Genomic DNA, 22,938 nt, shown 5'->3' with positions numbered 1-22,938 from the left:
CATAGTACTGTTTTACGTTCATAGTAGTGTTTCATCACTCATAGTAGTGTTTTCCATTCATAGAGGTGTTTTCCATTCATGGTAGTGATTTCCATTCATAGTAGTGTTTTCCATTCATAGTAGTGTTTTACATTCATAGTAGTATTTCATCATTCATCAAAGTGTTTTACATTCATAGTATTTTTCTTACATTCATACCAGTGTTTCATCATTCATTGATGTGTTTTCCATTCATGGTAGTGTTTTCCATTGAGCACATCAGTGTTCAATTGGTTCTCGCAATGTCTGTTCATATGAGGGTGTGGTATGTCATTTCAACACAACAAACATTTTGAGAATACACAACATTGTTTCAATGCAGAGTTTAATTTTTCGGGAGAGTTGTGGAGTTTTGCTTTTTGTGTGTGTGTTTCTGGATTTGTGTGTTGAGTGCTGAGAATATGAGGTATGTTATCAAAAAATGTGTGTAAACAATTGAGAAAAACGGTAACAGCTTACACACTGATGGGATGCCAGGTTCTTGATAATCCCACTTTTTATCCCTAATTTGTGTTTGGAATGCAAGATCAGAATTGTGCATTCATTTAGAATCATTTTCATTTTGTAAAAAAAACCCAGACACGGTGGCTGATTCAAGATCCCATTCCAAAGCGGAGCGATCTCTCTAAAGGGGGTTTCGGTCATTATTAACAGTTCAGTGGTTGTTATTCAGAAATTGCTGAACACCGATCCCCGCTGTTAACCAATCAGATAAATCCTTCCCTTTGCCTCTGTGCCCTGTGGTGTAATGCAGTAATGCTGACAGCTTTGGGAATGTTTGGTCGGCCTGGAATTCATAACACGAAGCGAAAAGAGAGGCTGCAGAGAGCCGAGCTGGGACCAAAACCCGAACCCACTTAAATCCATCGTTAGGATGATGCTGCCCTGAGATAATGACCGAAACACTCTTCCTCCCCACCTCCCCCTTCCCCTCCTCTTCCTCTCCAGTAACTTCACCCTTCAGTACATGCCCCTCCCCCTCAGTGACATCAGCCAGGCGTATCGCAGCTCACCCGAGAGGACGGAGCAGGCTCTGACCAAGGTGAGAACCCCCCCCAACTATAAATCAACACTGAAATATTCAAAATATATTCTTCAAAATATGATCCTGTTGTTCCTTAATATGTTCTTTCTCCTTGATCCATCGATTATAAACCGTTCTAATGTTGCAGATCTGAGGTTTTACTGGGATGAGGTGTTTTAACAGATAAGGTCCAGATGCACTTGCATCATGGGACTAATGAAGAAAGGATGAGAAACGGGAGAATTTTCATTAATTTTGGGTTGAATTCACCTCGAATCCTTCTCCTCTCCTCCTCTCTTCTCCTCATCCCTCCTCCTCCTCCTCCCCTCTTCTCTTGTCCCCTCCCCTCTTCTTCCTCCTCCTCTCCCCTCCTTCTCCTCTCTTCCTACTCTCCTCTTCTACCCTCCTCTCCTCGCTTCCTCTTGTCTCTCCTCCTCCTCCTCCTCTCTCTTCCCCTCCCCACTCCTCCACTCTCCTCCTCCCCTCCCTTCTCTCCTCCCCTCCCCACCCCTACACTCTCTCCTCCTCCTCGTCTCGCCTTCATTTTCACCACAAGCCCTAAGCAGTATCTTTATCTCCTTCCTTCTTCTCAAACATCTGTCTTCATCTTTGTCGCTCCACCGGCTGTTTTAACCACCGTCAGAGTATTGACAACAGTGTAACAGTGGACAACAAATAAAGTTTTAAGACAGTTTTTCCCAAAAACTTTCCCAGAGAGGTCCACGATTCCCGATCCTCACCCTCTCACCCTTAATTCCACCAAAATCAAAGCCCTTGTCCCTCCCTCTGTCCCCAGATCCAGCGAGCCCTGCTGAGGAACAACCAGACCCAGCGCTTCTCCCAGAGGCAGGCTCTGCGGCTCCACCAGGGTCTGGTCACAAGCACCGCCGAGCAGGTAGAGTCCTCCAGAATGGGTAGTTTGACAGGTAGTTTGGGATTCTTTTGTAACAATAGTGCCCCCTGTGGACTGGCTTTCGCAGCAAATAGGTAAAATATACTAGATAGTGTTCTGCTTACTACAAGATCACTCCTATGCCTATTGGATCAGTTCTATACTCTATAATGTAGGTATCGCCTCTGGTTTCCTTTTACTTTGTATTTCAGCCCCATTCTGCTCGTCTCACGATCGTGGGCTTGACCCTGGTGATTTATAACTCCCGTGGGTATTTTGCACTCCTTCTCTGTCTGCATCAGGGGTGGCGAACCTCTCGCCTCCAGGCCGTACATGGCTCCAGAGACCCGTTGATCAGGCCCGCGAGGCAATTCATAAATGCAATTTCATAAAAACAAAAAATGCTTTCGATGCTTTTTCAGTTATTCAATAAAATACCTCAAAATACCGACACACACACACACAACTCCCCCGTGATTATATGGATACTAGGGCATTTTGGGTAAGCTATGAATATTCATGCGTTACAGTTCTGAACGTGTCCTCATTGGCTGGTGTGGTGCGTGGTGTCTTCCTCCTTCTCTATCCACAAATGTATGTGTTTGTAGGACCCTCCGTGTTCTGGAGGTGACCCAGCAAGCGACAGCCTTATTTTTCCTCAAGCAGGTCCTTCTAGAGCCTCGGGGTCCTGATAGCAAAGGCTCTGTCGCCATTAGATTTAAAGCCTGGAAGAGCTCTGAGGATCTGAAGCTCTGTGCAGGTTCATATGGGTTCAAAGGTCTAAAATATAGTAATAAAAAATATATATATAAAATACAGCTAGGAGCCTGCGGCAACAATGAGACTTAAAAATAATCACTGAAATCTTAAAAATCAGTTATGAAACATACACATAGCCAGTGTGAGGAGGCTGATATAGTCTCTTGCAGTGATGAAAGGTTCGGCTCTTTTTTTGAGATTCGGTTCTCGACGAGTCACCCTGTAAGAAGTTTGGTTGGTGTTATGGCCTGGTGAACGATGAGCAAGAGTCAGAAGAGATGGTTTGCTCTGAGTTGCGGACAAAACAAACAAACGATCTTTTTGCCACAGTAACTCCCGACTCCTGACTCATTTAGAAGATTTGTTCACCATGAACGAATCGTTCATAGTGAGTCTTTCACCACTAGTCTCTTGGTCCTGGTTTAAAGCCGAGCAGCTGGACAGTGAGCTCTGGTGGTTTAGTATTTTGGTTAACACGAGTCAAAATGCGTCTGGGCGTCATGCTGTCTGCGTCTCAAGAAAAACAAGACAAACTTTTCTGCTCCGTTCCGTCCTGCTCGTTCCTCATCTTTCCTCTTCTCTCCCATACTCTGCTTCCAAGGTGATGGAGCGGCTGTGTGTGCGTGTGCAGCAGCAGGTGTGTGTGCTGCGCGGCGTCGGGGAGGTGGAGGAGATTCAAGCAGCTAAACAAGTGCTGAAGGAGGCCCGGAACTCCCGCGCCGTGAGTAACCCCACATGTGCGCCCGGGATCCGTGGGCGGAGTTGTTGGTGTCTGCCTTTGTGCGCGCAGGTGTGAAATGCATGGGGTGAGGATTTAATAGTGAATTAACGCTCCATTCCTCTCGCCCCCAGCTGTACCCCTCGCTGTGCGAGCTGGCTCATGTGCTGTCTGTGGATGGGCCGGTGCGCCAGAGGCTCGACTCCCTGGCCGGGGAGCTGGCCAAGGCAGCTGACAAGGAGCTGCAGGTATTTATACAGAGTTTTAGTAAATAGAGGGAAAACATATTATGTCATCCTCCCTACAGTGAGTCCCTTTGTTTTTTTTGTTTTTATTATAGTTTATTAAGGTTTTAATCATTTTTCAATCACAATTAAAAAAAATAATAATAATACAATGAAAAAAATAAATAAATAAAATTGAATAAATCTTGAAAATATATCTATCTTGAGACAAGATAATAAAAGGCCCTTTGTTCATATTCCCACACCCACTTCCAAATGAACCTGTAGTGTTTGAACGGTGGTAGATTGACAGGTGTTCATTTATTTTGAACTTTGCTGACATGCTGTTAAAGTATGCCCCCCTAAAACCCCAACCGTGAAAAAGCACTGAAGAAAAAGGATGGAAATATGGAATGTTTTGACCCTCAATTTAGCAACCTGGCTTTGAATTATTCTTATTTGTCTTTATTCATAAGGTTGTTCATAGTATTTAATTGATTCATATTGTATTAAAATAATTAACTATGAGTTCACATAATCAGAAAATAGAAAAATATTTTACTTGGTTATTTTTGTTTGGAAAAATAAAGCAAGAAAACAATCATCCGAGACATTTTTGACCCATCATATGCATTCTAGGGTTGACATGGGATTTCAAGTATAAAAGCAAATATTGTATTGAAAGAAATTTCGCCAGGTACATAGTATATACTCTGAATTTGTTCTGGTGAGTTTCGGTTTGTTTTACTGCAGACAATTAGCATAAAGAATACAAAACAGTCTGAAGAAAATGGAGAATAAAACCCCTAATAAAAAAATCAGACAAGTAAAATGCATTTAATAAACAAAGTAAATATCGTAGTCATTTTCAGATTTTTCAATTGAGACCATGAAGGATCATGATCGTTGCGCAGAATCTTGCATTTTACTCCCATGACAGCAACAACATTCATGACATTATGATAAAATCCCCCATGTGGTCCAGCGCTGCCTCAGCTTCCTCTAATCGCCATGGTAACCGTGATGCGGCTCACAGCAGCGTTTCCTCTGCAGGTCATTGTGGACTCCATGGTGTCGCTCTGCCGGGAGCTCTGTCCCTCATCCTCCTCGGCCGCCGAGAGGCTCAGCCCACCGCTGTCCTCCGTCTCTGAGCGCGTATCCATTCCTCGCTCGGCCATCCGCACCGCCCTGATGGAGAGAGCGGCGCAGGACATCCACCGAGCGCTGGAGTAAGACCCTGTGCATCTTACAATGTTTACGTTTATTTTAATTCATCCTAAGATGCGTCACCAAAATAACTCTTGACCTGAAAATCCTTTCAGCTGATGGAAGGTTTATATCTCCAATTTCACAAGAGCTAGGCACTAGGCTAGTTGATCCCATCTGCAGCCTTGCAATGAGCTAACACAGTTAGCATGCAGAACTGGAGTATCCCTTTGAGAAAAAGCTGGATGGATAGTTAGATAGAGAGATAGATAGATAGATGGATAGATAGATAGATAGATAGATAGATAGATAGATAGATAGATAGATAGATAGATAGATAGATAGATAGATAGATAGATAGATAGATAGATAGATAGATAGATAGATAGATAGATAGATAGATAGATAGAGTAGATAGATAGAGGTCACTGTATCTACTGTATCTCAACTATTAATGACTTGTTTGGACTGATGGCATTTCGCTAACACACAACACATAAACACACACGTATGTACAACACGTGGGTCTATTCAACACTTGACGGAATCAGTCTCGCCCTATGAGCATGAAAAGGACCCCAGACGTCAATGCCTCATGCAGACTAGCAGCTCTGTTTCAAAAATACCGGCCATCTTTGTCTTTTTGCACTCTCCCTGTGTACTCCAGCCCTCTTCTGCACTGTTCCCGCTCAGTAAATGGCTGTCCACTCTTCAAATCCCTATGGGTGATGGTGTACTGTACATCCCAACCCGTGACGACACGTGCACCGTCGGTCTTGAGTGCTGTGACGGGCCGGTCCATCTGTAAAACAAAACTCAATAAAGGCAATTTCACCTTCCTCTCTGGGCAGCAGATAGATAGATGAATAGTGTCCCAGCAGCTCACATAAAAAACAATAGGTAGTAATAATAGCAAACAATAGAATAAAAATAATAATAATAAATACAGCTGCAGGCAGCAATGCAATGTTCGTTTCACAGGGTTCATTATGTTACGATGCTTCTTTTGCTTTGTTCAATAAGGGTTATGCAATATGGCAATTCTGAACTGATTTTCATGAAATTAGGTTTGTTATAAACGTGAGAAATTGTATTAATGATTCAATCAATTCATTAATAAAATAAACAAGACTGTGATAAAGATTTTGTGATTATCGTGATTTGCACCTCAGGGCCACCGTAGTGTATATCAATGATGGAGTTGACAAAAACACACGTTTTTTTATTAACTCCTTCAACTAATATCGTCCAACGTAGATTAAACTTGGACCACGGTGTGTGTGTGTTGTCACGACGGTTTTTGAGCGCCCGACACTTTGACATGTGATGATGGCTAGAAGACTAAGAATCCAAGCAAAAACAATAGGGCTCCCAATAAAAAGTGGCAATATCTGTGGGAAAAGGTAAAATATGGAATAAACCTTGCAGTTAACTGCACATAATATAGCAGGACAATGGAAAAGAAACCTGAAAAAGCCTGCGGTGCTAAAGCTGAGCTGGTTAACATCATCAATGTCATCAGCAACTATTATTTTTCCAACAGTAAAATTATTACACTATTAAACTTCTGCCTCATGACTCAATCCAAAATAATGTGTTTATTCCGTGTTATTATTTTCTGGCAGCAAAAATAATTGTGAAAAAAAATAATTTGTTGAGCGAGTGTGATCAGGTATTGATCAGCGGCGTTTTCCCTCCAGAGAAGTCAAACTGTCTGTGGTCTCCTACCTCACCAACTCCATCGTGGATCAGATCCTGCAGGACCTCTACGCCGTGCATAAGACCCTGGTGAGCGCGTACGGGTGTGTGTGTGTGTGTGTGTGTGTGTACTGTAGTTGTACTTCAAGCCATTTCTAGCCTAAACCTTTTTATTTTATTTTAAGAGGTAAACATTGTAATATACAAATGTTCATTTTTATATGTATGTTTATGTTTATTCTATTTTTAATTAAAGCAATTTGAGATGTTTTCTAAATTCAAATTAGTGATTCAATTAACATCACAATGTATCATAATATCATAATGTCTCAATGAAAATAAAATACATCATCATTAAACAAACTTAGTTTTCATCCAGTTTTCGGCACTCGCTGCATCTCTCCATGTTGTTCATCTGGTTATAATGATGTTCAGTTTTCTCACGTTGTGATTGATTTCAGTCATCATTAACCATTATCACCGTTCTTCTTCTTCTTCTTCTTCCTCTTCTTCTGGTTCGTCGCAGACACGGCAGGTGTCCCAGGTGAAGCGCTGCCAGGAGGCGTCTGAAGGCGGCACAGACCAAAGGTCACACGGACACAGGGACTCTCTGGAGATCACGGATGAGGAACTTGGAACCAGCATAGTCAGTATCTGTCTGTCTCTCCATCCTTCCATCGGTCTGTCTGTCTATCCCTCATTGTCTCTCTTCTCCATCTTTCCTCACAGGACACGATAGCGATCAAGAAGCACAGCTCCCGAACTCGACGCATAAGACCTGTCTCCACCAGGCTTAGTGAGTGGTGCTTCCTGTTCCCCTACTTCCTGTCCACTTCTTCCTGTTCGCTACTTCTTTTTCCCTATTTCCTGTCTCAATAACCCCCCCCCCCACGCACACACACACACACACACACATAATCACAAATATTGCGTCCTCGCTCTCAAAAATGAAAATTTCACTGAATTTGTTCTTGCCGAGAAGGAAGGAAAGCGATTGTTTCGTTTTTTTTTTACCAAGAACACGACTCTGTTCCTGCAGTTCTTGGTAAAAAACCAAGTCCAGGCCAAAGAAATCCATCTTTCTTGTTCTATGATTGTGAAATGTTAGTTTTTCATACCAGCTCAACTGCGTCATCTTTTTCTTTTCTTGTTTGAGGAAATCTCAAGGAAAGTGGGTCTGTACTATTCTGTACTACTTCTCTCTCTCTCTCTCTCTCTCTCTCGCTCTCTCTCTCTCTCTCTCTCCCTCTCTTTCTCTCTCTCTCTCTCTCTCGCTCTCTCTCTCTCTCTCTCTCTCCCTCTCTTTCTCTCTCTCTCTCTCTCTCTCTCTCCCTCCCTCTCTTTCTCTCTCTCTCTCTGTGAGAAGGCTGGTGGCGGAGTTTTAATCTTCCTTGTGTTGAGTTCTGTGTCTGACGATGTGGGAGCAATTTGTGTTTGACGTCCCTGTGTCTTTGAAGCAGAGATGATGGCGTCCTGCTGGACTCCACCTTTTCATCCCTCCATTCCTTTACCCCTCGCTCTCTCACACACACACAAACACACCGTACATCTTTTTCGCCCCCCCCCCATCTCTCTCTCTCCTCTGTCAGGTTTATGTGATGACTCCAGCTCTTCTCCGCCCCCCTCTGGGCCGTCCTTCTCCTCCCCCCTCTCCCGCTCAGCATCCTGGGAGGGCCTGTCAGAGCTGCCTACCCAGGGTGCACCTCTGCACCACGTCACCCGGGTTCGACCACGCCCCCCACGCCGGCACCGGGCGGGGCACGTCCCTGACGCGGTGAGACCCTGGATCCTCAATATCTGATACTCAAGTTTAAATATTGGGTCGTACGGGACGCAACTCCTCCCACTCCCACGGTTCTGGATTCCTGTTCCCTCTCGATTATTATTTCCCTTTCAGAACCTTTTTCGGTATTTTTCCACAGCAGCAGCCAAACTTACAGTATGTGTCGCCGTGTTCTCAAATGAAAAGTTGATCAATGACTTGTCTACAAACATGGCCGACGCCCCACTCTGCTCCTCTGATTCCTTTGTCAAGAGGAACCTGCACAAAGTGAATCACGGGAATTGAGTTACACTGTGTTCCCTGAGCGGAGTCAACCATCAACGTGTGTGTGTGTGTGTGTGTGTGTGTGTGTGTGTGTGTGTGTGTGTGTGTGTGTGTGTGTGTGTGTGTGTGTGTGTGTGTGTGTGTGTGTGTGTGTGTGTGTGTGTGTGTGTGTGTGTGTGTGTGTGTGTGTGTGTGTGCTCGTCAGCAGCACTGCAGTGAAAACGGAGGGATCAGTCCTCTTGATGACGGACTCCCAGACTTCTACAGCAAGAGAGTTCTGCCCGATAGGTACGGTTCCAGTTCTACAGAGGGCGTTGCATGCTGGGATATTATGGTCGGTCCTGTCCATCACTGAAATAGATAGATAGATAGATAGATAGATAGATAGATAGATAGATAGATAGATAGATAGATAGATAGATAGATAGATAGATAGATAGATAGATAGATAGATAGATAGACTGATAGATAGAAATCTCCCACCAAAACAAAACGCTTTTAATTGTGTTCCATTTCAGCTCCAAGACGGCTGTTGCCTAGCAATGCTCAAACTGATATACTGAGCTGCGATGGATGAATGGAATTAGAGGGAGTGTAATACATCTCACCAGCACAGAATGAGTCATGTGTCTCTCCCTTCCCCTCTCTCTCCCCCCTCACTTTCTCTCGCTCTCTTTTCCCTCCCTCTCTCTCTCCCGCGCTCCCCATCTCTCCACCCCCCCCTCTCCCTCTCTTCCCCATCCCTCTCTTTCCCTCACTCTCTCTCTCTCACTCTCCCCCATCTCTCTGCCTCCTCCCCTCTCTCCCGCTTGCCCTTTCTCTCAACCTCCCTCCCTCCCTCCACTACCCCTCCCCCTCTCAGCCAGCTCTCCTCCCTGCACAAAGCCCACTCTCTGAGGAGGAAGAAGAGGAGGAACATGCTCTCCATCTTTAGTTTCCGGAAGAACCGCAGCAACCAGGAGGCTTCGCCAGGAGAGGAGGCGGAGCTCAGGGAGGAGTGTCACCCTGTCGCCACGGCACCCACCGGGTGGGTGCATGCGTTGCTTCAACCCAACCGATGGAAACATAGAAATGAACATTCAGTTCATTCCAATGTTTCATATTTGGCTTAAAACTCCCTTGATATTTTGGATATATGAGAGTCGAAGCAAGAAAATTGCGGTCAGCTCAGATAATCGATCAGCTGATCATGTAATAATAGAGACAGTTCCTGCTCATAATAAATTGAAGCAGCGTAGGAGGACTCAGTATATTACAGTTCTCTGCTTTTCCTGTGTTGACTCAAGGACTCACTGACAGTCTGTGCACGATACTGCGTCCAACTCCACAGTGAAACATGCAGTGAAACATGCAGTGAAACATGCGAGTTCCACAGTAAAGGATAATCATGTTGCACCTTCTTATCGTGTCGAAGTGCTTGGTTTTGGCGTTTGGGTCGAAATCGAACTTCATCCTGAAACCGAGCCAGTCGATTAACATCTGTAACCTTCAGTCCACAACATTTCAAAACAATGTCTGAACTTACTATATTTCTAACACGGCCACGTTGCTTTAGTTTTCAACATATTGGGATTTATATCTTTATGTGTTTTCTATCTTTGTTAATTATACTATGACACCTCCTGTACTATTTTTATTGTAATAGTAATCAGGATCTGCAGGAGCATCATTTGCAGAAAATAATGAAAAAAGCTATTATCAACCCAGTTATATCAGGGCACTGGATGAAATTAGAAGTACTTTTAATACTTTGAGTACATTTATGATACATTTCTCATATACTTTAACTTAAGTAGAAATGTCAATGTGTTTACTTTCCCTTTTATTAGAGTAAATATGTGGGTATTTGTACTTTTACTGAAGTAAAGAGGGTTAGAGTAGAGTACTTCTTCCACCACTGTATTCTACAGCCTTCTTTAAAAGAACAGATGTTTTTTTTTATATTATATGATACGTTATGTTATGATATTATACTATATTATATTATATTATATTATGTTATATTATATTATATTACATTATATTATATTATATTGTCTCAGAACGGCTACAGAGAACGTCTACACGCTGCTCCAGCCGCCGAGGGCGTTCACCAAAGCAGAGTCCCCTGGCGAGGGGCCCGAGAGGCGGGAAGGGCCCCTGGTTCTGAGCCCCCCACCGGTGCAGGGCATCCCACACCCAGGCCTGGTGGGCAGCAAACATCCCTTCTACTCCCCCAAAGAGGTACGACCAGGTGAACCGTACCACCCCGGGGCTGGAGGTGCTGAGCTTCCAGGGGTTCAACAGGCGTTTTCAATTAGAACAGAGAGCGGTTGTTCTAATTGAACAAACGAGTGTAACACAAGGTTCTCAAATACAGCTTTTAACAATAAGCTTGAACTTGAAATAAATGTTTTGTCTCTGACTCCTCTGCTCTCGTTTGCTTTGACAGAAATCGAAGCTCGACATAGAGCTGGAACTCTGGGCTAAAGACAGACAGGCAGACAGACAGCCAGACAGACAGGTCACAGACGGGACGCAAATGGACGGGTCCTGGGCGGAAGCAAGGCAGAACGGCCGACAGACGGAGAAACAGACAGACAGACAGACGCTCTCAGAACAAGGATGGGGAGACACCAGGGCAGAGACAGACAGACAGGCAGACAGACAGACAGGCAGACAGACAGAGAGGGTGATAGAAAGACAGGATGACAGACAGGCAGACAGACAGGCGAACAGACAGGCAGACAGGTACTGGACAGAGAGCAGATATCCAGACAGACACATGGAGAAGCAGTGGACGGTGGACAGACACACCCAGCGGCAGATCGACAGGAAGCTAGAGAGACAGTGGACAATGGGCCGGCAGTTAGACAGGTCCTGGTCTGAGAACCGGCCTACGGACATCCAGATCGACAGGCAGTGGACAGAGGGCAGGAAGATAGACAGGAAGACAGACAGACAGGTCCATGTGCAGCTTCTGGCTCAAAGGCCACTGCCCCCGTACCCGGCGGACTGCACGCCGTCGCCCAAACAGGAAGCGGAGCCTGGGAAAAACATAGACGACAACCACCACCCGAGCCACCAGGAGGCGCCATTAGACCGCCCCCAGCGCTGTGATGCCATCGGGGGCCACGGCGAGGGGTGGAGGGGGGGAGGAGGAGTGGGGGCATCCGTCCGAAACACCCTCTGTGCCTCCAAACCTGACCCCCCCCCACAGAGCTCCAAGCCCCCCCCATTACGGCTCAGACTGAGGCCCCGGCAGGAGAGCTCAGGTATTGGGAGCCTGCTGCAGACTGGGAACACTGGAAGAACAGAATTTTTAAAAACTTCTAATAATATTTGGACCTATATGGATAATATTTGAGACCCTGGAATCTGTGATTCATTTTTACTGTTTGTGTTTTTTTATATCTGCAGTTTGTTCTCAGATGTTTCTATCTGAACGAGACGATCTGATTAAATTAAACCGTATTAAATGTTCTGTATGAAACTGCATTATATTAAAACCCGGTGTCTGCTGGTGAAGGGGCGGAGGAGGAAGCAGACCCAGTGAAGGATCCTGGAAAGATGGAGAGGAAAGACAGGGAAAGAATCGAAAGAATGAGAGAGGCAGAAGGCGTGCCCCCTCCCATTCCAGAGAAGGTGGGAACATTTGATCATATTTGTTAATACCTGTGCAGCAGTTTCGCCAATACAAACTGGTTTTAAATGTACTTTATGAGAAAATTGGACTTGACACTTTGGCATGCACGGTGAATATGATTCTGGTGTAAATGTGATTATTATTCATTCTGGTAAACAGCCAAAGCCGTCGTCCCACGTTGCATTTCCAAAAGACTCGGACATTGAGAGGAACTTACCTCCGCCCCCACTCCCGCCACCCGTCAGCAAACCTGGACATGGGTTCCCCGACAGAGCTGCCAGTCAGGGTACTTCATATTTATTAATATTACATTAATTAATATAACACATTATTGCAGCTCAATATCACACAACATCTGGACTCTTATGAACCAATTTATAAATGACCAAAATGACACACTCCATTGGTTTAATCGAACCATTGACCATCTATAAAGTGGCGGCTTGACCCTATTCCCTCACACAGTGCTGCTGAGCATTGAAAACAAAAACATGGCGGCCTGGTCGCAGCCATCTGGCTTGCAGTTAGGGTTCAGCACAGGTACAGACAGGAGGCTGGGCAGCGTTTTGATAGTAACCCAGTGTGTGCACCCACACACTCACTGGCCTGTAGGCTGCCAATGAGAATCAATCAACTCACCTCCAGGCCAGAAGTTGGGGAAATGACATGGAACACTCGAGGGAAACATTTTATAGAACATGTGTTTCGAACTTTTAGTTTGACCCTTGATCCTCCGATTCACTTGCATTGGAGTGGGCGGGGCTAAAAGCAGTTCTGGAAACAGCTACGCCACATATTGTGAATTAATCAGGAAAACATATCATTCCTGAATCAATAAAAATCTATCAATCTATCAATCTTATTTCTCATCTTTTCGTATAATGGTTTCAATTTTAATTGTTTCATATTTTCATTTAAAAACTTCAATAACTTTCCTTATTATGATTTTTGTTTTTGCATACATAAAGTTGTCAATGGTTGTGAATTCTCTGGTCACCCGCCATTTACAGCACATCCTCAGCAACATCAAGTTCCATTTACCACAGTCAAAAAGTATTTTTATATAGTCAAGCTGCAAATCTTACAGAGTAACTAAATCGCAGGTCTAAATCTATTGAACCTGAGGTGGTTACCAAAGACACACATGGACCCCAAATACCAAGAGAGAATAATGATGTTTGATTTGTTTATCAGGTGACGACGGGATGCGACCTCAGGTTCCTGTGAAGCCTCAGAGACACAGGAAGGCCATCTCATGTGACACAGGTAGGAGCATCCCTCCTGTGGTCAGATTATTAGTTATGCGTTAATCTGCCTTTCCTGTCTCTGTTGCTAACTGTGATATCTCTGTGTTTATTTACCTCAGGCACTGACAGGGACAGCCCTAATAATGTTGAGAGGCCCCCAAATCGCAAACCCCCTGTGAAAAAACCTAGACTTCCCCAAAACAGAAATAAATCTCTCGACTTGTATGGTACCTGTCTCTGTTTCTCCTCCATCATCTGGAAAGTGTGTGTGTGTGTGTGTGTGTGTGTGTGTGTGTGTGTGTGTGTGTGTGTGTGTGTGTGTGTGTGTGTGTGTGTGTGTGTGTGTGTGTGTGTGTGTGTGTGTGTGTGTTTTTCTTTGTGCGGTGGTGGAAGAAGTACTCAGAGCTTTTTACTGCAGTAAAATTACAAATACCCCTGAAGTGTTAAAAACAAAGCTGGTTATATCCTGTGTCCTGATATAATACTTTTTTTTATATAAATGAATATAAATCCTGAAACTTTTTAAAAAGAAAATGAATGCAAATGTGTTAAATTTAATTGAATTGAATCTACTTAAGTAAGGACACATACTTGAAAAATGTACTTAAGTACAGTAACAAAGTACTTTTACTTAGTTTCTTTCCACCACTGCCAGTGTGTGTGTGTGAGAGAGAGAGAGAACAAGAGAGAGGACACTTTTAACCTAAATCATCATTTACACTATCTAATAGTATAAATATCATCGATAGCCTCAGCCAAATATGAAACCATCCCGTTAAGAAGAGAATTATAGCTGTATACAGTATAAACTATAAACCAGCTGGTTACAACGCATTATGTAATTTTTGTAATGATTTGTCGCATTTTGTCATAAATTAGATGCGATACATAATAAGTTTGTAACCCACACATTGAATCTCTTGAATCTTGAATATGTAATAACCACGGCTTTATGTAATCGCTTATTAAAAAATGTGGCAAAATTAATTATGTACTGTGTTGAAGATGTTTATTGCAAAATGCGCCAATTTATTCCAAAATACGTGCGTTATTACATGATGATAACGGCAGAATGTATTACATTTTGGCATGTTATTACCTAATGCATTACGTAGCTTAAATCCTCATCCAGGTCCATTTGTCAGTCTCCTTAGTTTCCATTTATTATGTTTCTTTCCAGTGTTTTGCAGTAATCTCGACTTTCTGTTGCAGAAAGCGTCAACTCAGCGCCGGGTCACAGCGAGCTGCTGTGACGGGTGGGGGGGAGCACACCCGGTTGCCATGACAACCAGCCAGCGTTTCAACAAGACGTGTGGAAGAAGGAGGAGGAGGAAGGTTCAGGAGGACAGATGGAGCCGTTTTAAACGAGTCTCATTAAAACGTTTTTTTTTTAACAAACTGCAGCGGCAGAGATGATGCTTTCACTCTGAGAGGGAGAACCAGGATTTAAACTTAATAACTCGCCAAATTGTTATACATTTGGTCTTTAGTATGTGATAACACCTCACATTTTGTAATAACTATGTAATATACATCATGAAGGTGAAAATTCAGGGCAGTATATAATACGTAGGTTTTGCCATTATTACACATGGCGTGTTTTAACGTTTTATAATGAACTAGTACATGCCCGTTCAAAATGTACGATTTTCTAAGACATTTTAATGTCACATTTTATCTAAATGTCAGTGATTCAGACCTGTGTTCCACAATGGAAGATGAAACTGTCGGTTAAAGCCATACACCGGGGGAAAGACACTCTTTGTGACTCAGTCGCAGAGCTCTGAAGCCCTGCCCCCACTGGCTCGCTGTTCGCTGTTTATTCAAAGTGTATTATTATTACACATGTAGCGTGTCCAAATCGCACCAGATTAGACACTGCACGTCCTTGGGTCCCCAGCAATATCATCGCCAAGCGTGAAGTAGATCGGCTGAACGGTAATTGAAGGACAGACATACATACAAGCAGACAGAGATTCCTACCTTTATGGTTATACATAATCCTTCAACATATTATATCTATGTTATAACTATGTAATAACACAGCAAATCGTTGTCTTCATTTATATCAATCCATTTATATCACACTTAAGTACGCAGGAACATTTCATTAGAAGGCTCACAGAAACATGAAGGATAAAACATACAGTACGTTATAGGTTGTTACAAAAAGCAAAATACCAAACTTATTACTTATGGCATTCAAGACGCTTATTCCAAAATGTGGGTGTTATTACATAATAAAGGTGAAATAAATTGCTGTTTAGCGGGTTATTGCACATTGCATTGAGAACGCTGGGAGGCCTGCGGTACATTCAAGCATTCTCATATCATAACAAACAGTAATGCTTGACAGTATAATTTGTTGTGATGACTTGATTTTCACAATGAAAAAAAGATTTTGGAGATTGGTTCCACTCAAAAATGTTTAATTTGTCAATCCTCATTTTTTTTTAAGGTTTTCCCAATTTAAACTGTGTTAATTTTCCCATTTTGACCAGTTTTTCTCACGCATTGTCTCAGCTTCTGCTTTTCACCTCAAACCAAACCTGCTCCGCTCGTTGATGCTGCAGTGTCTCCAACTGTAGAAAAAAACCCAAAAACGTATGTGTGTGTGTGTGTGTGTGTGTGTGTGTGTGTGCGCGCGCGCGTGATCGCTGCCAAATTCCTGCTTCTGAAGCCAAAGGGCCAAAACTCTTCAGCATTGTGAAACACCGAGAAAAGAAAATTCTTTGTTAGAATGTGGTTTCCTACATCTGCAGTTGTTTTTCCGACTGCTACAGTAATAAAGTGGATTGCCTTGGTTGACACTTGAAAAATAGGTTGCTTCTTAACAAAAAGAACAATAATTTCTATCTAGTTTTGCTTTAAGGGACCGAAAGGTGATATATTTTATAGAAAAATGAAATACTATTGAACTATTGTACCCTCACTGTATGAATAAAACACTTGAATTGAAGAACCGAGGACGTAAAGTGTGTTTATGAGGATGTTTTGCTGCAGGAGCTGAGCCGTGGTTTCAGGAGCGTTGCATGGACTCCCTGAGGTTCAAGGGCAGATAATGAGAAAGGGGCAACTTCTCAGAGGGGAGCGGATCAGATGCCCCAGAAGGGGACGTCAGCAGGGGCATCAGGGCAAAAGATGACGCATGAAGCGTCCCAAGTGTTAATAAAGGTTTGACAAAAATACATTTTGGCACTCGTTAAGAAGGGCAATGTCCTCTCTGATGACCCCCTTTGTGTGTGTGTGTGTGTGTGTGTGTGTGTGTATTTTCTTAAAATCAATTAGACTAAATTCTTATCAAAGAATAACTACCATCGCATTCATACCAGACTATATGGCTATAATTAGCCTATTTGTAATTCTTGAATTTGAAATTACAATTACAAATGATCTAATTTATTGATTCATTTAATACTCAATAATTGTTTTTTTGTATTATTATTATTGACCTATTCAGCTAAAAAAGATGGACGTATCTCTTTTGTTTTAGCAGGAGAGCCTATTATCAACCTGGTTTGATTTTCAAGACTAAACATTAAAAAAAAGGTTCTTGGTTTATAAGGTTCCTCTGTGTTTTCCAAGCAGCTCTCTAAAGAAGCACCTCAGATGGCCTGCAGGGGCCGCCTGTCCCCTGCAGAGCAGCCTCTCCAGCTGCTGCTGCTGCGGCGGCAGGTTGTCATTGGCAACCAAGCCCTAACCCTATTTCTGAAGATGCTGGAGAGACTCAGGTGATGATGGAGCCCTCCCATCGGTGAGGGTAGCGACAGACACCGGGCAGCGACAGTTTCCCATCAGACAGATTACGTGATAACAAGGTGATTGAAACGCTCTTCAAATGATCATAATTATTTGTCCTCCAAGTGATGCATTTGGGCGTTTTGCATAACACAACAGAGCAGTCATGCAGCAGAAATATGTTTTGTCAAACAGGACACAACATGTGGGTGTTATTATTCAGTTTGCTATTTTTTTTATTTTTATATAATGCATTATTATTAAATTAATCTCAGTGTAATGCAATGAGCCGTGGAAAGAAATGCTCTTCATGATTATGAACCTTGCAATGATCACTAGACTAAGTGATGAAATATAACCAGTAATGATATAACACTTGTACGAAACTGGCATCAAATGTTGAGTGATTTAGTTTCTGTTCTCGAGGGGGCGTGGCTTCCAAACTTCAGCCAGTTTATACAATAGTCAGGAATTATGTAACTGGTGGAAAACAAAACACAACAAAACACACATTTGAATTTCCTGTTAACCTCAGGTCTCAGAGGAAGACTCTTTGGGATGTGTGTGTGACTCTTCAATCATAAATTCACACACTTAATGATTAAAAACGCAAACTGAGTATTAAGTACTATTGGGTGCTCTCCAAGTACCTGAAATGCTGAAATGTTCAATATTACCATAACTGTGAGATCACTCTGCATCTATTGGTTTTATCAGTTGGTTTATTCTGTACTCTCAGTACGTTTCAAAAGAGGTTAAAAGAGTAGAAAGTAGTAAAAAAAAAAAAAATGGAAACTTTTGGGGAAAATTGAAAGACAAAAATAAGGACTAGCAACATATTCTATATATACGTATATGATACAGGCGTACATGTTTTTGAATAAATGACAATGACATGGATGTCACTGGCTTGAGGAAATTCAATTGAGTGTTTTTTGGAAGGTTTCCACAGTGACTCAGGGCTGAATATTCTTCTTAAAGATTTATTTTGTGAGGTGAAGTGAACCATTGCACTGACATTTTCCTGAGCACACACCAACAAATCAATATTGTACTGGCAGTTCTTCCACGCAGGCACAAATCAACTTTAAGATTTCTCAAGACGATGTCAACATGCAAACTAAACAATTAAGTACAGTAGCCTGGTTGAGTGAAAAACAAAAAAAATACAAAATACTGTCCCACCATACTACATACCATCCCCAGTTCTCCAGGACACTTCTGCAAACTTTAATACAACTTCTGCAACAAACCTGTTTGTCTGTTCACACAAAAATGTTAAAATTAAATAAATAAACAAACAAACAAACAAACAAACAAACAAATAAATAAATGTGATAATAAATAAATAGATAGATGGATAAATAAATAAATGTGATAATAGATAGATAGATAAATAGATAGATAGATAGATAGATACATACATACATACATACATACATACATACATACATACATACATACATACATACATACATACATACATACATACATACATACATAAACAAACAAATAAATAAATACCCCAATTCAGGCTGAAAACCTGAACGATGAGTTTCATTCTGTAGCTCTTGTTTCGTAACATCCACGGCGTGCACGATGATGCATGTGAAGCCACATCACCCAGGAGACAGAACACATCCTACCCACCCATCATCACCTTCATCACCACCATTCTCATCATCACCATCCTCATACTCATCCTCATCCTCATCCTCCTCTTCCTGTGCCTCCTTTTCTACTGTTACTAAGCAACATGATCACATGAAGATGGAGGGAAGTGGAGCCAGAGGCAGATGTGTGGGCAGGGTAAAAACATGTAGCTAAATTGAAAGGAGTTGTGAGCACACAACTCAGACTAGTTACGCCCTGTTTACTCATTACTAGTTGTCTTAGTAACTAACTCAGACTAAACCTTGAAACTTCACCTGTCATTACTGTGATGACTGTTGTCCAGTTACTGTTACTGTGCTGTGGCTGTTAACCAGTTATCCTAGTAACTGATTACTGAAGGTCAAACTAGTTAAGCCCTGGTAACTCATAACTGTAATTACCTTAACTCCCCTATAAAGCCCCTGTAATGTCTTCCTCCCCAGGCATTTTTCTCTTTCTCTCTATTTTCCCTCTCTCCAAACTGTTTATGTGAGGACGCCTACAGCAGAGGACGTTCACATGTCGTGTGGAAAGTGGCCTTGGAAAAATCACCCGAATGATAGGAAGCACTGCAATTTAATGTTATTAAAAAAAAAAAAAAAAAGGAAAAAACATGGGGGAAAGAAAGTAGTACATAAAAGGTCAGGAGTGAGCTGTTCAGCCTGGTCGCCATGGGAACAGCGGCGGTACGAGAAGTGACATCCACCGCGTCTTTCAGAGCCGCAGATCGAACCTGCGCCGAGCCTCCGGGGAGGGTGTCTGGCCCAGGTACATACGCCCAACTCCACTACCTCCCCACATCGCCCCATCTTCATCATCTTCATCTAAAAGCATCATCAGCATCATCAACATCATCATCATCATCATCATCATCATCATCATCTGCCCTCAGACTGACATAGAACACCTGTTGAACATGAATGAGTGTCTCTGTATGAAAGAGCCCTCCACACTATATTTCAACAGGATAACTCAGCAGGTTGGTGTTTCCCTCTGATGCTAGACCCACCGGGGTCTTTCTGTGAGGAGTGTGCATGTTCTCCTAGTGTTTACCCTGAATGACCTATGGCCTATGTGCTTGACCAAGGCACTGGCTCCATAACGGTAGTTGGTCGGTGAGCGCTTTGCTGTGGCTGCACACTACTCCTCAATTGTTGGGATGCGTAAAATGAAGAGGACAAATTTTCCCCATGGAGATCAATAAAGCGATTCTTCTTCTTCCAACCCGACCCCTCAACCCGAGCCCCCTTGATGGCTCGAGTCGATGCCACTGTGCTTTACTCTTATTGATTCTTTTTCTCCTTGACATTTATGTTGAGAGCAGCAGAGAGGATTCAGAAATTGATGCATAAAAAGCATAAATTGACGCAAAAACGACCCCCAGACCTCCACTTGATTTGGGGCATGGGGTCGCTGGAAAGGGTTTCCCTTATTTTTCCACATTGAAGGTGGCAACCCGAGGTGCAGTGGCTCAGACCTCACCAGAATTAATTTCTGCAGTCACAACAAATTGGATGTATAAGCGACAATATTTTCTGTAATGAGCATTCATAACTGGGTGTATAAATGCAAATGGATCTAGTTGTGGATGCTATCCATCTGCTATGTGCTCCTTCATCCCAGCCTGGGTGAATGATGGAGCACTAGATTCACATAAGTTCACAAAAAGATTGTATAAATACTGGTCCTTAGCTCTATTACTCAGCATAGCATTAAGTAATTTAAATAGGCTTTACACAAGTAAAAGCAAATCTCATTGGTTTCAAAGATGTACATTTTTCGGAGCCCTGCAATATAGTTAGTATTTTAATGTTGCTATTTTATCACATATTTTCTTCTGAAGTTATCTGAACTCTAATCTATATCATATGAATAAACACTATAGGGCTTAGGTTGGCCTCATGTAATCTCACTAATTGACAGCATTAGTGTCAGCATTTTTATTTGGTAAGTTTTACTGATTAGAATCAAGGGGCAAATTCAGGTCAAAGGGAAACACAATGGATTAACAGGACCACATTAACAACATTGATAGCATTACTAAAAGAAAGAGAACAAATGCTTTAAAAGACCAAGACGTTCATAAGGAAACGTATAATGATGGATGTGGAGTTTGTAACACCTTCAGTGAACAGAGCCTCTCCTTAGTCATGACAGGTCGACACCTTAACAACCTTCCTGCTCCAAAGACTAAATACAGTCATTATCTGCCTTTAAATGTGGAGATTACAATGCACCAACATTACTATTGTTTTCAAGTTTCTCTGTGTACACACAGTATTACCCTGAAGTCGGAAGAACATTTAGACAAGTTTATATTTTGGTGTTTATAATTTAAATATAAATTCTCTATGTACTGTGGTTTATGTAATTTGGTATATGGGAAATTAAGTAGAACACATATAGTTTGTTAAATATTAACACATTGTTACTTTACAATAATTCATTACTTTAACAAATAATATAATTAAATATAATTGGAAGGGTCCCTCAACTATTTTGGGAATAAATTGCTTGGAGTAGTTCAAGACTAATAATTTGAGACAATTATTAGAGAGAAATATTGAAAATCATTCACGGAGGAATGATCATGATCCTTCAATGTCCCAGTCGGATTGATGGCACAAATATGGCCCCTGATATTGAATGCGGTATATAATATATGAGTTTAATATCTATTTATTTATATTAATACATTGTTATTATTATATTTAGGGCTCCAGCCCACAGGGCTTGATCCCCCTGTTGTTACTGCTTGGGAAAAATTATTCGAATTTTTAAAGCTAAAACTATTTAAAACAGAACAACGGCAGAATCTACGAGCACGGTTAATCGCTTGTTGGAACCGGTATGTCGGAAATGTGTGAAAAACCGACCAAATTTGACCCCAAATATTGAGCTGGTCCTGCTTAACTGACACACCCCTGTTCATAAACAAAATGTGCAGGTTCTGATTGAGAATGTACATTGGCACTGTGTCCAGTGTGCATTGTAGACTCTGTCACTCTGTAGTGGTTAGAGATTACAAACTAGCTGTTTGTGTGTATGTTTATGTATCTTCTTAACTGGTAGATGTCTGTAGATCTGTTTGATTTATATTTTATTCCTTTGGTACCCAATACTTTGCTGGATTCATGAAAAATACGAAAAACACTAGTCCATAAAAACTTCTGACCATGTCGAGTCAAGTGCACTCGAATGTGCAAGTGAGTGATGTGTTCAAGATCCAGCGAGACGTCGGAAAAATAGAAGCCGTGATATGGTAATTACTCGCAGAAATACCACAACATTTTCGTATTTCATGGAAATGTAACTTATAGAAAATGTTCAAGGAAAAAAGACCGCACTAAAATTGTTGGGTGACGATCGGCAGTGTTACAATCGTAATTTTTAAAACACCGTTCTTCAGGATTATTTAAACTGAACGTCAGAAGAGGAACATGTAGACACAAGTTAATCTTGATTGGTCCAGATGTCCACGATGTTTGTAACTTTTGTAACTTGTGATGCATTTCAAAAACTGTAATGCGTACCTGAAAATGTCCGTAGCTCCTGCAGTTGTTGTGTTCCAGATACTTTTTGCCCGAAAAATTCCAAGGAGAATATTTATAATAAAGCCTCAAATAATAACAATAGCAGGCTGGACCCTTAATAATAATAATAACATTTGTAACTTGTGATGCATTTCACAGAAACCAAAAAACTGTAATACATACCTAAAAGGAATAAACTTGACCCTGTGAATTGCTGCCTGCAGCTATATTATTATTAGTAGTAGTAGTAGTAGTCGTCCCTATTGATATTGCTTGGCGTTTTTATTTTTATTCTCAGCATTTTTCTCAACCATGTCCGTAGCTCCTGCGGTTGTCGTGAGCCAAGGAGAATAATTATAAAAAATTTAAAAATTTTGAACAATAACAATAGAAGGATTGACCCCTAATAATAATAATAATAATAATAATAATAATAATAATGATAATAATAATAATAATAATAATAATAATAATGATAATAATAATAATAATAATAAATATGGCTGCAGACAGCAATACACGGGGTCCAGTAGTG

General features: G+C 41.8%; 1 protein-coding gene across 1 annotated transcript in view; it reads left to right on the top strand.

Moving 5' to 3' along the window:
* The window catches only part of LOC307248041 (capping protein, Arp2/3 and myosin-I linker protein 3-like), a gene marked incomplete at both ends in the record, with an annotated part of 53,324 nt that extends 38,592 nt beyond the window's left edge, over window positions 1-14,732 (top strand). The window contains 18 exons of the mRNA XM_080024237.1: window positions 988-1,081; window positions 1,860-1,958; window positions 3,316-3,435; window positions 3,567-3,680; window positions 4,710-4,885; window positions 6,563-6,650; window positions 7,087-7,206; window positions 7,290-7,356; window positions 8,150-8,334; window positions 8,813-8,895; window positions 9,470-9,634; window positions 10,650-10,830; window positions 11,330-11,861; window positions 12,116-12,231; window positions 12,392-12,518; window positions 13,427-13,498; window positions 13,599-13,706; window positions 14,692-14,732. Of these exons, the coding sequence (XP_079880363.1) occupies window positions 988-1,081; window positions 1,860-1,958; window positions 3,316-3,435; window positions 3,567-3,680; window positions 4,710-4,885; window positions 6,563-6,650; window positions 7,087-7,206; window positions 7,290-7,356; window positions 8,150-8,334; window positions 8,813-8,895; window positions 9,470-9,634; window positions 10,650-10,830; window positions 11,330-11,861; window positions 12,116-12,231; window positions 12,392-12,518; window positions 13,427-13,498; window positions 13,599-13,706; window positions 14,692-14,732 (2,488 nt within the window). The remainder of the gene's footprint in view (window positions 1-987; window positions 1,082-1,859; window positions 1,959-3,315; window positions 3,436-3,566; window positions 3,681-4,709; window positions 4,886-6,562; window positions 6,651-7,086; window positions 7,207-7,289; window positions 7,357-8,149; window positions 8,335-8,812; window positions 8,896-9,469; window positions 9,635-10,649; window positions 10,831-11,329; window positions 11,862-12,115; window positions 12,232-12,391; window positions 12,519-13,426; window positions 13,499-13,598; window positions 13,707-14,691) is intronic.
* Between the last annotated feature and the right edge of the window lie 8,206 nt (window positions 14,733-22,938).

Source organism: Zeus faber (genome assembly GCF_960531495.2).
Source record: "Zeus faber genome assembly, chromosome: 1".
Lineage (NCBI taxonomy): Eukaryota > Metazoa > Chordata > Actinopteri > Zeiformes > Zeidae > Zeus > Zeus faber.
The sequence above is the reverse complement of the archived record's forward strand: the minus strand, read 5'-3'. Positions and strand labels throughout refer to the sequence as shown.